This window comes from Penicillium mononematosum (genome assembly GCF_028829835.1).
Source record: "Penicillium mononematosum strain IBT 11891 chromosome Unknown utg000005l:1.0-9366267.0:1.0-9372171.0, whole genome shotgun sequence".
NCBI lineage: Eukaryota > Fungi > Ascomycota > Eurotiomycetes > Eurotiales > Aspergillaceae > Penicillium > Penicillium mononematosum.
This window is the reverse complement of record NW_026643275.1, coordinates 5,597,626-5,613,615: the sequence shown is the minus strand read 5'-3', so window position 1 is coordinate 5,613,615 and position 15,990 is coordinate 5,597,626. Positions and strand designations below refer to the sequence as shown.

At 50.5% G+C, this 15,990-nt stretch overlaps 8 protein-coding genes across 8 annotated transcripts; 3 read left to right on the top strand and 5 right to left on the bottom strand.

The window, feature by feature from the left end:
* Positions 1-49: 49 nt before the first annotated feature.
* Positions 50-1,780, bottom strand: N7519_010307 (cytochrome P450; the record flags this gene model as incomplete). The annotated part of the gene is made up of 3 exons (XM_057297080.1): positions 50-943; positions 1,001-1,612; positions 1,703-1,780. The coding sequence occupies 3 exons, from the start codon at positions 1,778-1,780 to the stop codon at positions 50-52; spliced, it is 1,584 nt and encodes a 527-aa protein (XP_057144962.1).
* An 862-nt stretch (positions 1,781-2,642) lies between these two features.
* Positions 2,643-4,118, bottom strand: N7519_010306 (C2HC5-type zinc finger protein; the record flags this gene model as incomplete). The annotated part of the gene is made up of 1 exon (XM_057297079.1): positions 2,643-4,118. One exon carries the CDS (start codon positions 4,116-4,118, stop codon positions 2,643-2,645), a length of 1,476 nt encoding a protein of 491 aa, XP_057144961.1.
* A 702-nt stretch (positions 4,119-4,820) lies between these two features.
* On the bottom strand, positions 4,821-5,783 carry N7519_010305 (uncharacterized protein; the record flags this gene model as incomplete). Its single annotated transcript, XM_057297078.1, has 2 exons — positions 4,821-5,645; positions 5,718-5,783. The coding sequence occupies 2 exons, from the start codon at positions 5,781-5,783 to the stop codon at positions 4,821-4,823; spliced, it is 891 nt and encodes a 296-aa protein (XP_057144960.1).
* A 578-nt stretch (positions 5,784-6,361) lies between these two features.
* Positions 6,362-7,417, top strand: N7519_010304 (GNAT family N-acetyltransferase; the record flags this gene model as incomplete). The annotated part of the gene is made up of 1 exon (XM_057297077.1): positions 6,362-7,417. The coding sequence occupies one exon, from the start codon at positions 6,362-6,364 to the stop codon at positions 7,415-7,417; it is 1,056 nt and encodes a 351-aa protein (XP_057144959.1).
* A 254-nt stretch (positions 7,418-7,671) lies between these two features.
* On the bottom strand, positions 7,672-9,885 carry N7519_010303 (putative metalloreductase transmembrane component; the record flags this gene model as incomplete). The annotated part of the gene is made up of 1 exon (XM_057297076.1): positions 7,672-9,885. One exon carries the CDS (start codon positions 9,883-9,885, stop codon positions 7,672-7,674), a length of 2,214 nt encoding a protein of 737 aa, XP_057144958.1.
* Positions 9,886-11,209: 1,324 nt separating this feature from the next.
* Positions 11,210-12,373, top strand: N7519_010302 (3' exoribonuclease family protein; the record flags this gene model as incomplete). Its single annotated transcript, XM_057297075.1, has 1 exon — positions 11,210-12,373. One exon carries the CDS (start codon positions 11,210-11,212, stop codon positions 12,371-12,373), a length of 1,164 nt encoding a protein of 387 aa, XP_057144957.1.
* A 175-nt stretch (positions 12,374-12,548) lies between these two features.
* On the bottom strand, positions 12,549-14,414 carry N7519_010301 (aspartic endopeptidase; the record flags this gene model as incomplete). Its single annotated transcript, XM_057297074.1, is given in 3 exon segments — positions 12,549-13,152; positions 13,170-14,267; positions 14,290-14,414. The coding sequence occupies 3 exon segments, from the start codon at positions 14,412-14,414 to the stop codon at positions 12,549-12,551; spliced, it is 1,827 nt and encodes a 608-aa protein (XP_057144956.1).
* Positions 14,415-14,886: 472 nt separating this feature from the next.
* cyp1 (putative peptidyl prolyl cis-trans isomerase (CypC)) lies at positions 14,887-15,479 on the top strand (the record flags this gene model as incomplete). The annotated part of the gene is made up of 3 exons (XM_057297073.1): positions 14,887-14,919; positions 14,970-15,011; positions 15,066-15,479. The coding sequence occupies 3 exons, from the start codon at positions 14,887-14,889 to the stop codon at positions 15,477-15,479; spliced, it is 489 nt and encodes a 162-aa protein (XP_057144955.1).
* Between the last annotated feature and the right edge of the window lie 511 nt (positions 15,480-15,990).

Below are 15,990 nucleotides of genomic sequence, written 5' to 3'. Positions count from 1 at the left end.
TATTTTATATCTTCTGCACCGCTTTTAGAAGAAACTGCCTAATATAAAACTAAATTATCTCCGCCGGAACACGACATTCGGTCCATTCTTTGCGGAAGTGAAATGGTCCGTCAACGCCAGGTGGCCCCCCCGCGTCTTCGCCCTGACGATCCGCCAATGACATGTCAAAGAGGAACACCAGCCGCGCCAGAGTCAGCCTCATCTCCATAAAAGCCATGCTCTTGCCAATACATCCACGGGGTCCAATACTAAATGGACAAAATGCATGTCGCGCAGTCTCGATGCTCTCCTTGGTCGTCTTCCAGGACATCCCAGAGCCCATGCAGGTGGCGTCCTCAATCCAGCGCTCGGGGATAAACGTCCCTGGTTCCCGGTAGTATCGCTCTTGGCGGTGGATGGAGTATGTCGGTGTGCCACAGTCTGTGCCAGCGGGTAAGAAGACGCCGTCGACCACAGCGCCGCCTTGCATCACTTCGCGGGGAATCGCTCCGGGTACGGCTGGGGCCAGACGCAACGCCTCGTCGATGCATGCTTTGAGATACACCAGTTCGCCGAGCTGGCTGCTGGTAACGATCTCTTCGACTTCATTGAAGGCGCCGCGCACCTCGGCACACAGCTTGGCCAGTGCCTCTGGTCTCCGAACTAGGTAGAAGAGAGTGGCTGCCAGTGTAGTCGAGGTTGTGTCACTACCCGCAATCATGAGGACATTTGACTCGCCCCAAAGCTCGGGTGTGCTGAGTCCATTGCCGGTCTCCGGATCCTTTGCGTTCAACAGATAATAAAAGAAGTCCTTCTTAGCGTCCCGACCAATCTGAGTACGCTCCTTGGCGCGCTCGTTGGCTTCCACGCGCGAATTCATAATGAAGTTCCATCGGTCGCGCGTCAGCTTGCGGATGAATATCTGGTCCAGACCCCATGTGTCCAGGGGCATCCAAAGTCCGCACTATGACAGAATCAGATAAATGTGCTCCCTAATGATGGAAAAAATAGAAGTGCTTACCACATAGTGCCTGTTCGCAGCACGATCCACCAAGCCAACTTTATATCTCCGAGTCTCAGAAATAAGCATATCAAAGCTCTTCCCGAAGCAGAGCTCGCCCATAACATCGTACGAGAGATAACTAAACCAGTCACCCATGTTCTTGACATTGCCCTTCTGGTCATGCGATTCGAAATCCCCATCATACCCAGCTAGTACCGCACACAGCTGACGCACATGGAGAAGCATCACATCCTCCATGCCTTTGAGAGCGTTCTCCGAGAAAGCCTGGCTAAGCACTCTCCTTTTGCGACCATGCATAGTTTTATCAATGGCATTGTGCGTGTTATACACACCCTTGATGGCGGGGAAAGCATTGTAGAATTTGGCCTTCTGAAGGCGTTTCCCGTGTCCGTAGATATCGTGCAATCCACGGTCAGAGTTGACAGATACAAAATTAGGCGCAACGCGCACGTGTGTTCCGTACTGACTGTGCAGCTTGTGTAGCCATAGATGGCGGTCACCCTTCAGGCCATGGTAGAGCTGGACCCAGGGCGTGACGGATGCGAGGAAGGGGCCGTTGATATGATGAAGCGGGTGAAGGAATCGATTGTAGAGGGTGTAGGCGATGGTCTGAAGGGAGTTAGATTATTTTACTTCTAAGATATGATACTTGGAAGTGGGAGGGCATCAAAATGTATCGAAAGGACAGGATATGCGTACCGCTACGGCTAATAGCCCTACCAAGCCTCCCAGAACCCTCTGTAGAGAAAGGCACTCTAGCACAGATTCAACGAGCATTTTGAGAGATGATCATAAAGGAATAACCTTTTCAAAACGTTACTTTATCAAATGTCTCATAACTTCCTTTATATTCCAGCTACCGTCGATACCCGCCCCCAACCGAACCTGGTCAATGACGACGGATCCGTCCTACGAAACAGGTCGGCCTTTGGTGGTGGGACTGGAACTCCAATGAAGTGTTGTTAATTTCTACTCCATACTGTAGATAGGTTTATGTCTGACTCGGTTATAGGCGGTTGTTTGGGGATGATCTGTACAGGGTGGTTGGTTATGCTTAAATACCCACGCATCGACTTTATGGTATCCGCGGGGAAGTCTGTTTCATGCCTGGTACTTTTGTGGGGATTCGGGTCCAGTGGAGTTGTGATCTAAAGACAAAGGAAATGAACATTTCAACCTGAGACCCTGTGGTGAAAATTGTAGGGGTTCTTTGTCGTTACATAGGAATGCAACATGAATCTATCTTTTCTATTTTTGGCAGGCTGCCGTCATTCACTAACTCGGTCATACAGTAGGATCCCCTGTAGATGTTCCCCTCTATCGACTCCACTGGCTCGGTTTCTCCTTGGAGGTGTGATAGTACCACCGTTATTAGCCGATGTACAGTGGGTAATCAGAGACATCCGCTCCGAGGATTCCACATTTTCAGGAATGCGCCAACACAGTCAGCAACACAGAGTAAACACGCTATTTTGTCGCGCGAGGCTGTCCTGCAGCACCGATGTCGGCGATGAAGTTGGTGATAACCCGAATAAAGTGCCTCCCGAGGTGGTCGATTCAGGATCATGAAGATGGCCCGAATGGTATTTTCGGAGGCTCAAGCTTTGGAGCTGGCGGTTAAATCCATGTAAGATTATGTCTAACTGGCGTGTCCATGTATTCCTCCGTCCAAAATCCATTGCTCGTTGTCGTCGTTGTCATCTTGCACACGTCGCCAAGTCTGTTTTCGTTCGGTCTGTCCCACTGCTTCAGCCTGTTTTATCTCCGGGGCACGCCAAACAGGTCGCATAAGACCACCGGCTGCGAGAAGAGGATTGCGACTGAAAGTGCGTTGTCCTTGAGGGCTGTCCTCCGCACCTACTTCATCAACAGGCTCAGGCTCGCTGACCTCTGGAGTTGGTTCTGCCGGTGCGGAATGATAGACTCGGCGGACCTTGCCACCTTTAATATCAAGACTCATTACAGTCTTCTTCTTCTCCCATTCGGGACGAGCTTTCTCATCCATCTCGCGCTGAATGCGCTGCTGTTTCTTGAGCGCCAACGCTCGTTGGATGGGTGTCATCCACAAGGTTGAGGCGACATTCGGAGTCTCGAAATCCGCCGTTTCATCGACAACCTTTGTTCGGCGGGCGTTCTGCGCTTGGAACTGGAGCAGCTTGTCCCTGTGTGCTTTCGCGGCATCCAGTTTGGAAGGTTCGGACCCGGGAGTAGGTCTGGGACCCCCTTCATGATGAACACCTTCATTGTGTACGCGCATCTTCTCTTGTCCCCGCTCCGCCCGTAGTTCCCGAATCATACCCTGCACTTCTTCGGCGGAGAGGAGTGGTGTGCCGCAGAATGAGCACGGCTGTAATCCCTCGAGTGAGCAAATAATTTTCCCGCAGTTAAGACAATTGGGCGCTGGATCGAATACTGGGTGTAGTGAACCATAGCAGGTGCAGTTGCGTCTCTCCCCGAGACTTGGATTTGTCGATACCTCTAGGGCGGCGATAGCTGCGGTGAGGTCGGAGATATCGTTGGTTGAGAGAGCTGTGCTTCCCTTGGAAGATGATCCGGCTCCTCCACCTTGACGTGTTGACTTGCTCACTTTGGATCGCACATTTGGTAGCATGTCTGAGATCGTAGGGCCGCTCGCGGATGGTGGTGGCTTCGGGGATGATGCAGGTAAAGGGGAGGGAATGCGTGACGAGGCCGAGGACCCATGCGGGGATGGTGCAAGAGCGGGAGCAGTTGGTTTCCGAGAAGACATATAGTCTTCTTCATCGGCTTTCTTGTAGGCACCTCCTACATCGCCGTAGTTGTCTGGTCGGCGTGGTGGGCCGGCAGTGTGCAGCGGGGCCTTCTTTTTGCCCTTCTTGGCTCCTCCACTTGATCTCGATGCATCTCTGTTTTGTGTAGAGGGGTTCTGAGGTGGTCGCTGGGGTTCTCGCCGTGAATTAAACGAGGAGATGAATTCTAGGGCAGCCGGGGAGTCGCCTAGGAGGTTTTTGAGATGGTCGGCACATGCCTCCCTCGAAAGGCTGAGGGCATAGTCGATGACCTGAGAAAGTGAGTCTGGATCCAGCGGGAGAAGCTGGGAGAGACGAGGAGCTGCCCATGCGTTAATATCAGCCATGTTCGAAAATATTTCGGCGTCGTTGTTGAAAGATGAAATGCCCGTCCCCGCACTTATTAAGCACCTCCAGTTCCCGGGGCCGGGACAGGCCCCGGGGGCTAACCACAGAGGCACACAATTTCCAATCAAGGCCCAAATCAACTTCAACCCTGTATCTTGGACTAACCATATATCCGATATCAGCGCATAATTTCCCCTTAGACTCGGATATCAGCCATTACTAGTGGGTTCACTGAGCGCTCTGGGATTAAACCGGGAGCACCTAGGCCACATATGTATAGAATCCATGGATGTGCTGTGGTATATGAACACCTAACGAGATTGGTTATGCCCAGATGATTTCTTAGTGAGACCAGGTTGGAACGTACATGTTAAGCTGTATACCTCATGGACCTTTTGGCCAATGAGTTCAAGGTAATAAGAAACGAAGAAAAATAGTGATATTAGCACAATCAGTTGCATATCGCTTGCAGTGCCTCTGTCAGTTGTATTTCATGTTATCAAGTAATGTACATCCTACAAAGCCCGTGCCCCTCGTCATCATTCATCTATGCAGATTTATTCGAAGGAAAGGTCAAACCATGACCAGACCAAACCAGACCCAGAGACGCCATGGGACATAACCAGCCCATCAAAACAAAGCTCAAACGCCGCGGACATAATGATAGGGGGAAAAAAAGGTATGAAAAAACAAATGAAAGCTTAGTCGGCGTTTTCGCTCTTGATGTCATCGTCGTTGTCTTCAACTGTGAATGATTGCTTGAGCTTACTGGGACCGGGCTTTGTAGTGGAGCCCTTCTTGGGCCCATTCAGTTTCTTCTTCTTCGTTGGGCTGGGACTTTCTTCATCGTCGTCCCCGTAAGGGCGCTTGGGTGCTGATGAACCGGGGCTATTGCCATTGCTAGCTCCACTGTCTGTTGGGGTCTGGTTGCGGCCGGTGCGACCACCACAAACGCAGCGTTCAAGGTGTTGGGCGAGACGGGTCATGACGAAGTAGCGCGGACAGATAGGACACTTGGTGGTTGGAATCTCAGGAATGGTGCTGTCTCGGTCACCCTTCTTTTTCTTTGGGTTCGGCATGACTGCAAAGAGTTTGCCGTGGACATCATGACCAGGCAGGTCGATCATAGGCACATTTGTACAGTATTCAGCGTTGGGATCGGGGGGGGGGCAAGAATTAGCTCCGGTGGTCGGGTACATGAGTCTTGGGAGGCGGCAATCTGGGCACACATGCTCCTTCACGGTTTGCATGGGATTGCCCTTGAGGAAGACCTTCCCGCGGTTGAAAACGGCTGCGTCCGTCTCCATGCGCATACCCGCGAGCTTCTTGGTGTCGAGAACTACTTCTCTCTTTGTATCGGTCGAGGTCTTGCTAGGTGCTTCATCCGGCATGATTGCGTCTTCCTCCGCCTTCTGTCGGGCAAGAACCACCGCGGACCGCATGCGCGCCACCTTCTCTTCGCGGTGGACTTTGGCCACAAGGTCGTGGATGATGTTCTGGAATGTTTCGTTGAGGATGTCGGTAGCCTAGAAAAAAAAATATATAGTTATTAGAACTCGCGTTGCACGACCCATGAAGTTCGCTCAGGGCCATCATACCACTTTAGCGATCGTTCCGGCAGGATAGGTCGGCCTGCGACCACCGCTGCTGCTGGAGTCGGCCATTTTCGGATCGCGGCCGGAGATGGATGCGCCAAATATTTCTCGTCCGGTCCTGATTGACCGACGGCTGTGCCTGCCCGCGACACAGGTAGTGAGTGCTCCGAACCGCTAGGTCCGAGGTTTAGTTCTCCATGTACCGGAAATCTATGCAGGGTTGACGCAATGGGTGCACGGATGTAGGAGAGAAGAAGAAAGAGAAAGTCCAAAACATAGAAGCCGAAATAAAGGAAGGAAGACGACAATAGGGGGGGCCTGAATTGTATGGCCTAGTGTAGGGCCTATTGTCAGTGAGTTTCAATAATGGGGGATGAGGTAGGATTAATAACCAGCAATAATAGGGGAAAGCAATGTGATCAATGAATGTGTTCTATCAACGCAAACAATAGAGAGCAGGCATCAACAACAAGTAAGGCACTGACCTATTGAGGTGTCTATTTGCGAATCAAATATTACTCGGGGAGATGAAGAGACGGATGAGGCTGGAGCAAGTTGTTCACTGGGCTTATCTCTTATCGGATCTCCGCATTCGCTAGGTGCCTCTCTGCTTGTTCTTTCACGAAACCATTAAGTCTTGCTGCAAAATGGCATACCAGCTGTTTGCAAAGAATCAGACAAGGCCCGCGACTTCTTCGACTTCGCTGTCTCCTCCCCGACCAACCGCCATGCTGCGCGGCCTCCCATCCACCCCCCCTCCAGTCCAGCCGCCTCAATCAGCCGTCGCAAACACGTCTGGCCCGAAACGCTCGAAGGAAGAGACCTTTGTCCCATATCCTCATGATACTCCAGGAGGTGTGGTGACTCCACACCCCCATATCACAGTCGAGAAAGTCAACACTGCGCATATCCCTTCGTTGACGCGGATCACGGGCTTGCTCCTTCCCATCCGCTACCCAAACTCGTTCTACACAGCTACCATAACCGACCCAGTGATTGCTTCTATTTCACGGGTTGCTATTTACCATGACCACCCTGTTGCTGCAGCCCCGGGGTCCGGCGCATCTCCCGGGACGGACAAGGTGATCGGCGGCATTCGGTGTCGCCTAGAGAGAGTCCGACAGACAGAGGGCTCAAACAGAGAGACCCAAATACAAGAGAATGGATGTCCCACAAATCTCTACATTCAGACCCTGCATCTTCTCTCGCCATACCGAGGCTGTGGTGTGGCAGCATCACTGTTGAATTCGCTTCTCTTTGCGTCACCACCGGAAAGCAAGGGCAAGGACTCATACCGGGTGTCCGAGCTCGTCAGACATTATAACATCTGCTCTGTTACAGCACACGTCCATGAGGCAAACGAAGAGGGGCTGGAATGGTATATTGCGCGTGGGTTTAGGGTTGACGGTGATGTAGCCGAATACTATCGGCGACTGAAGCCGTCGGGCGCGAAAATCGTACGACTAGATTTGAACTGGAACGAGGAAGACGAATCGTCTGCTTCGACAGAAAGCAATGCTCAGGCTACAACTTCCCCCGACGACGTAGAAGACGAGGACTGGGAGAAGGTGGAGGCGGAGGATGATGAGGAAGATGACCATGGAATACAGCATTTGAACGAGTCGCAAGTCCTCCAAAAGCAGGATACGCCTACGCGCAAGCGCAAGGCTGAAGACGACAACCACAAGCCTCAGGTCGAGTGAGATGTGCTTTGCATGTGTGTGTGGCTTTCTGATATACCTTGGATACCCTTTGCATTTGTTTATACATCTGATTTAGAAGAGTGCGTGTGTTGAATTCCCGCTGCGTGCGGTGATTATAATCTTACTTGAACATGACAAATGATCTCTCGCTATACACTCCTACATGCTGAAGTTGAGCATTAAAAGAACTGGCATAATATTCATATAACTTCAACGCCATGGGTATCGAATTAACAGAAGATAGCAACGCTACGTTAGATGTTATAGTTCTCGGCATGCAAAAAGATCTCGTCTCTTGACGAGTCCATAATCACCTGCATCTGCAGTTTGGCTACCGTGTTGGCGACTTCAACTCGCATGCTCGGTGGACCGCAGACGAAAACACATGCACGACGGCCAAAGGTTTTGGAAAACTCATTGAGCATCTGAGTGATGTTGGGACGGAAGTAATCAGTCCGCCAGTTATCGCGGCCAGGTGGCTGATAATAGGCAAACCGTGGTGCAGGTGCTGGCGGTGGCCTTTGTGGCACAGGTTGAGGTGCGCCGAATCCGAAGTCGAAATTTGGTTTGCCATAGCCAGTTGATGCAGCGAGGCCATGAGGGTTCATGGAAGGCTGGTAATATTGGCGGGTATTGGACGCATGGGTGGCCATGTACGCATTGGGAAGGGCAGCAACACCGTCTTCATTCTCACGGCGCAATTCCTTTTCTAGATCAGGGTTGCCGGCAGCTTCATCGCGTATATACGCAGAGTTTCGTTTATCAATGCCCTGGAGCATGCCATAAATCTTCTCCTGGACCATGTCCCGTCCAACTCGGTCGTCTTGCTTCACTCCGGTGAGGAAGAAATGACAGCTCACGATGTTCGAAGGTGCATAGTCACGGCAGATTCGTAGTTCTTCTCGGAACCATTCCATTGTCTCAGGACTCTTTAGCGCCCAAACCACTTTGACCGACTTAGTGATGGCCTTGCCATCTCGAATCTTCTTGATGAGGTCTAGCAATTGGCTTGCAATGGCAGTAATACCACTTCCTCCAGCAAAGAATATCACGTCGTCAAAAGCAGCCATCTCGCGCTGCATGCCTCCATAGGGCCCTTCTACAAACGCGCTGTATGTTTTGTAGGGCCCATGTTCCAAGGTTCTCTGGAATACTTCGCGTGTGAAACCATGAAATGGACGGAAAACAAGTGTCATATCACGATACTTCTCACCATACGCAGATGGGAAGTCGTCGCTACAAAGAGAGGCGATCGTGAAAGGGTGGCTCTGAATCACGGAAATCCTCGGCAGACGTAGGTAGACATACTGTCCGGGCTTCCAACGCATCTTTGTGGGAATGGTGACCTTGATGGCATTCTGTGGAAGAAAGGTTATGGCCGACTCTTCTCCGATCAAAAACGACGAACGCAAAGGGTGCGTCCAGTTCAAGTAAAACAGCCGGATGGTGTATGAGATAGCCCAAATTGCAAGGGTTGTGAAAAGATAGGCCCATGATGACAGGTAGTTCCTCGTGTGCCAGAAGAGCATCGCTACAAAAATGTACGACACTGGGATATGGACAAAGACAAAAAGCTCATACGCCCAATTGCGAAAGATTGGAAGAGAGTGGATACACAGCACAAGCAGAGGAACTAGCGCTGCAATTCCAGTTCCATACACATAGGCGTGTGGTGGGATGCCTACGATATAGTTGACCAAAGCGCCGTCTTCCCAGATTGGAGTGATGTAAAACGGGACCATGTGAACCAAACTGAGGAAGAGGCAGATATAGGCTGACCAGCGGTGCAAGCCATTCAGCCGCTCGGGACCAAGGCCAGTCATCATAGTGATAAAGTTTGCCTTGGTGCTGAGTGCAACAATCCAGGGGATCATAGCTACTGCGAGCATGCCTGCCCGAATCGCCAGTGGCGGTGACCCCAGCGCAATCGACCAGTAGTATAAGGGCTGTGGCACGAAACAATATAATGTGACGAAGATAAATGCAACCAAGACAATCGCCGTAACTGCCAGAGACGGGAAAACCAGCTCTATCTTCCCCACCCTCAGGACGGGAATTGGTCGGTAGAAGATCCATCGCATAAAGGCAATTGCCTTGTTCAAGGGAACTATCGTAGCTAGAATCGATTCACGCCTCTTAGGCGGGGAGACTGTGGTCGGCGATGGAAAGAAATGGGCGTTGGAAGCATCAGTTCCTGCACTTGGGAGTTCGTACTCGTCCGGTACCGAGTCATCGCGAAAGATTTCTGGTCGGTTTTCTTTATAAAGGGCAATTCGCATCTTGTCGCCCCATTTATGCCAGCATCGGATAAAGATTGTGATTACCAGCAGCACGACGGCGAAATAGACAAATCCCACTCCGTATTTTGCTGACTTTGACCATGGATCTCGCTGCATTTCAGCTACCTCAGCTGCAGTCGTCGATGCCGTGATCGCGACATTGATGCGCTTGGCGATAGTGCCCAGCATTTTGTGCGTTTTTCGGCAACACTCGACAGCGATACTTTGTTCTGCAATTGCTTCTAGTTAGATCGATCTCAAGATACAGTCTTGTACAGGGTATCATACCTTTAGGTTCACCTGTGCGCAAGAGGCTTCCTCTCTTGTACTATAGTCGGACCGAGCTCATATCTTTACTGGAGCTATGAATATTGATGTCATCAAAGTCAAGAAGAAAAGCAATTTCTGGGGGAAATCCTATCTAAATGTATGGAAAAATGGAGGCGGGGGGTCACACAAGCTTGCATTCTCGGCATTGTGATAGCATAAGCCCAACAACGGAATATTGTGGCTGGTCAGACACTGAGCCAATGGAAGACGGCGATTGCAGACGGATTTATGAGAACACAGGCGTCTCGCCATGGTGGTAGTGGTCAGAGTGCATACGGAGGGATATTCCAGTGATGTGTGACGGTTTAGCGCTCTGAAGCCCAATCACAGGCGGCGATATCAGCAGCAGAGTGACTGGGGGTGACCGAGCCGCATTAGCGTGGTGGGGAAGATCCAGGACACTCAGGTTATCATTTTCTCACTGATATTCATGTCGAAAATACCCATCCAATTATAATTGAACTATAATGCAGGTGTAGTTCATAATCTCCGCCTGGTCGTGCCGGTTATTGGCCGGAGCCCTCGTAGTCGTTCCTCCAACATAGGTATGTATAAGTAGGCACGAGCAACTGGGTTAGTGACTGCGACTCCATGAAAAGCTATAGAGATCGAAGAAGCTGGCTATGCGGAGTATACGTAGCCGAAGCGAATAGCAACCAGTAGTATACTGTAGTTCCCTTGACGATGACCGCCACAGTAAGATATTGACAAATGACAGAACTTTAGTACCATTCCTACCTGGCCACTTAGAGACGCCAACATTTCAACATTTGTGAGGGAGTCATGTCGACTTTGGAGGTCAGGCACTGCGCCGATCCCTGCATAACGGCAATGATCTTGTCCCGTTGTACGGAGTATACAGCAGACAACTGCCGTGTCATATTCAACCTTGGAATATTTGATACCCCATTATACAGGAATTTGTAATTCGCTCCTCTTCTAATATGAACAATACTTAGAAAACTTCAAGTTGGGTCCCAAGGGCTGTCAGACGGTATTGTACACATAAGGGCCCCGCGGAAGTCTTGGCAGATAAACTCCACTTGGTGCCTGAGGTATCACTGACAGCTTTGGCCGCCTTTGATAATAAATTATTCTGCCATCTTATGCTCGTCGGCTTTTTCTGCGTCTTCGATCATTTCCATATCAGTATTTGACAAAAGTAGACGCATTCTACTTCGTCATGGCATCCTCCACTACTCCCGTTAACCCGACACCTCCGTCATTATCACTTCCACCATCTCAATTCGCCCGCCTCCAACCCCACGCCTACCTTCTCGCCCACCTCTCTCCTCCACCAGCGAGCAATCAGCCCTCAATCCGCGCAAATGGTCGTGCCACCTCACAATTCCGTGTCACATCTGCCAATGCTGGCTCTCTAACTCACACAAATGGCAGCGCAGTCGTACGAATCGGCGACACAGCCGCTGTCTGCGGCGTTCGCGCAGAGATCCTTCACACCAAGGACATCGCTTCCTGGAGTGTATTGCGGGCCTCATCAGAGCAAAATTTCGACAAGTCAAATGACATGGGAGTCTCAGAGTCCCAAGACGAGGAAGATCGAGGCCACATCCAAGATCTGAACCTACTTGTTCCCAACCTTTCTCTCAGCACTGGCTGCGCGCCAGGCTTTACGCCCGGTGCACCACCTTCTGCGCTGGCTCAGTCACTCTCCCACCAAATCCTTTCTCTCCTGCACTCCACTCGTCTCGTGAGAGCAGACGACTTGCGCATCTGGTACCAGCCACCGAATCTGGACTCGGAGGAATTCCGCAATGCGGGCGAGGGGATGGACGTGGATACAGAACAGAGCGAGGACCCCGAAGGGGAGATTAAGGCATTCTGGGTGCTCTATATTGATGTCATGATCATTTCTCTGGCTGGAAACCCATTCGACGCGGCCTGGGCCTCTGTCTTGGCTGCGCTTCGGGACACAAAGCTTCCCAAGGCATGGTGGGATGCTGATAATGAGACGATTCTTTGCTCGGATAATGTTGCCGATGCGCGAAAGTTGTCTCTGCGTGGCTTGCCTATTGCTAGCTCGTTCTGCTCTTTCGAGGGCGATGCCGCTGCTGGTTGGAGGGCGGTTGCCATTCCCGATGCCGAAGAGCAAAAGCAGAAGAAGGGCGCGCAGCAAAGATGGATCCTTGCGGATCCGGACGGATACGAGGAGGGATTGAGTCAAGAGCGGGCTTCTGTAGTTGTTGATAAAGAGAACGGGAAAACGGTCATTGTGAAGATGGAGAAGCATGGTGGCTGGACTGTGGATAGTGATGATCTGCGCCAGCTTGTGGATGTTTCTGCTCAGAGATGGGATGAGATGAAGCGGATACTGGATCAATGCTGATCGAATTGATGTGCAATACAGATGAATGATACCACTACAAGGATTTCTTACCATTTTGCTTTTAAATGGAGCTATGCATCGGAGTAGGTCTAAACGGTGGCTGGCATGTCGACAATACATGAAATAATAGATTTGAGCTAATACATGCGCTTTGTCCGATCAATTGATCAGATCTCTAATTGCCTGATTTCTTGCTCATCATGCTGCGTCGCCTTCTCTTCAACGGTGGTTCGTTGTCCCGGTTGATATCCCTGGAAACAGACACATCTCCATCCTCTTCCTCTGTGGAAGTTGTCGGCAGATTAGCCTGGGTTTCACGTTTGGACTTGCGAGGAATTGATACGGAGAAGGAGATCAGGTCCGAACTGGCACGTTCCTTTTTGGGCTTCTTCGTCTTGGTACCACGCCCGCCTTCTTCAGACGGTTTAGTTTGTGATTTTGAGCCATCGATTTCCTCTTCTTTGGGTTTTTCGGTCTGTGTTTTGTTCTCTTCTTTTGATGCACGCAGGTAAGCACCGGAGAAGATGCGCATGAAAAGGCTCTTCTGATCTTCGGGAGAAGGCTTGTCCTCAGGTTCATCTGGCTTCTTTTCCTCTTCAATTTCCACCTCCTCGGCATCGGAGAAGTCCCACATTGTATGAACCTCACCTCGAATAAGCGCAGTGCCCCAAAGCGATGTCAGAACACCCGGTACCAGGTAGAGAAGGGCTGGTTGGGCATGATTCGAGTATTGCATGGCAAGGAGGGTGGTGACCATCCCTACAACATAACCGAATATACTAGCTTTGAAGTAAACCTTTGGGAAACGCCGGGCGTCGTGATAGGGGGGGGCTGAAGTTCCGGCTGGAGTGGCTTGACTGATGGTGCCCAGAACCGCTCTCCCCAAGCGCCGGTTGCCGACTGATACTCAGGCTTGACAGTTGCCCGGTCTGACCCTTCAGGACGTGCCATATGAGCACCTTTCCGCTTGTAATATAGGAATAGATCGAAGCGAAGTGCCAGCCCAATCATCATTCCCGGAATGACAATGTCACCCAGTCCAAGCATGGCCAATGGCACGGAGCCAGGGGCATCGCGAGAGTTAGGCGGGCGAGGAAAGAGGAGCTTGATTGGTACATCCAACTTAGTTGCAACAGTGACCATCAATGGAGTGAAGAAGACGAAGTATATATCATAGAAAAATAAGGATCCCAAAATGAGCGTCCCAGTCCAGAACGTGGAGGGAGACATGAACTGCAGGGTGCCATAGCAGAAGCAGAACCCGAGGAAGTTGGTCAACCACCACGGGTTTTCCACGAATGCGAAGTATCCTACAGCAGATAATGCAGAGATCCCGCTGATGATATCAAGGAGACCAACGAGGCATTTGAAGTCAAATAAACCACGTATATGAGCTCGCACCTTGAGACGCTGATAACAGACATTTCGGCATTTCCAAAGCAGTCCTCGTACCATACACGGGAGGGGCACTCGGCTGAAAATCCCAGGAAGAGGTGAGTGCCGGAACTTGGCTGGATAGTCCTCAGACGCCATGAAAAGGCGTTCAGATTGTTTTGCTTTCCACAATTGTCCACCTTGACGATAGTATCTAGGGAAAACAAATGAACGAGTCATCAATAGCACATCCTTCAGGAATGCAAATGCAAAGAAGAGTCCCATTTGAGAGAAGTAAAAACTAAGGACTTTATTCAAAATGGCTGGATCTTCCAGCCATTTGATCACCAAGTATAAACCGCCGAGGGTGAGTCCTGCAGTCAACGGAAATATCAGGGCATCTGATGGCTCAAGCCCTTCCATCTTCTGCAAAGGGCCATGTCCCTCTTCATCATCTGTGTCATATTCATCTTTATCCTTGTTGGCTTTTCTCTTCGGAGGTTTAGCGGCGGAGGAAGGTCTTGTCAGAGATGCATGTGCACCGATCCAAATTGGAAAAAAGAGCGGAAACAAGTAGGTGTCCGTAAGTTGGAAGAAGTGGTCTCAGACGGTCGAAGTGGTAGAGGGCTTGTCCAAGTAGCTCGGCGATAGGGCTGACGTCGGCCATTGTGGACAGGAACTTATAGACCGTAAGCACGGGCAAATGACAGTTAATTGAAGCCAATGAACAAGTTAAAAAATGAATGAATCAGACCATAATGGCCACGAAGGGTTGGTAAAGTGGGGGATTCTTTGAGGTCTGTAGCCTTCCTGGGAAGCTTCCTAGCACCACAGCATAATCTACGTCACCGCTTTCTGCTCACATCCATATTACCTTAGTTTCTTTTACATTATCCATTATTACGATTCATCTCGTCCTTTCTTCCAAGTTCCAAGCTCATAGGTATCTAGATTCTGCTTCTTTCTATTTTTTATTATACGCTGTATGCGTATTTCCTTTTCTAGAAAAGAATTATCACATCCATAGCTAGGGCGGTACCATCTTTCTGCCAGACAAACTGGGAATTGAGTTGATCCCTCAGCTATCGCAAACTCTCATCTTTCAGCTCTGTTTACGATTCTACGCTCACATATTCATCATGACAAGTGAAGTGGCTTTTGACACATCTATGGTAACTTGTGCCTCTTTGTTCTCTCAAGATCACTCGCTAACCCAGCGCAGGGTTCCTTCTCCGTGGAGCTCTACAATACCCATGCACCAAAGGTATTAGCCCCTTTGCAGCTTCTAGGGAACCCTTACTAATCTCTTGCTCTTCAGACATGCAAGAACTTTGCGACTCTCGCCGAACGTGGCTACTACAACAATGTCATCTTCCATCGCATCATTCCTGACTTCATGGTCCAAACTGGCGATCCCACTGGCACCGGTCGAGGAGGTAGCTCTATCTACGGCGAGAAATTCGAGGACGAGATTCATGGAGACCTGAAACACACCGGGGCTGGAATCCTGAGCATGGCGAACAGCGGACCGAATACCAATGGCAGTCAGTTCTTTATCACTCTTGCGCCGACACCCTGGCTGGACGGAAACCACACGATTTTTGGCCGAGTGAAAAGTGGCATGAGAGTGATCCAGCGTATGGGACTAGTCAAGACCGGTGCGGAGGACAGGCCAGTGGATGAGCTGAAGATCATTCGGGCTCGGGTGGTTGAAGCAGGCACACAAGAGTGAGAGTCGTGCCGGTGTGGCTTATTCCATCGGATTAAGGTGGAGGGCCATGCACGTCAAGTATCTTCTCCCGGAAAAAAACAGATGTTGCCCAATTTGGAGAGTTTAGGTTCCATCTGCGATGCAAATTGCAGGCACAACCTTCGGCGCGCCCGGCCCAAGTCAGGCCAGGGCAGCATTCTCTTGTTATTGTCTCAAGGTGCTCTATGCAAGCCTCCTGGACTCTACAAACTACAATATCAGAGTGGCATAGCAATGTACCACTCTAATAATGAGATTATGGATGTATCACTACAAAACGAACCGCTTCCATCAAATGTCTCCATCAAGAGCAGCAGATACAGAGTGACAAGAAATCTTATCTACCACTCCCAAGCGAAGCCCAGTGAAGGACTGCGCCAATGAAGACCAGGCTACCATAGTATAGTAACCCGTTCTGTGCAGAACACCAGGAGTGGTATGGAGAGAGAAAAATGTTCCGCCGAAATTTCGGTTCATATAGCCGTGCAGCCTA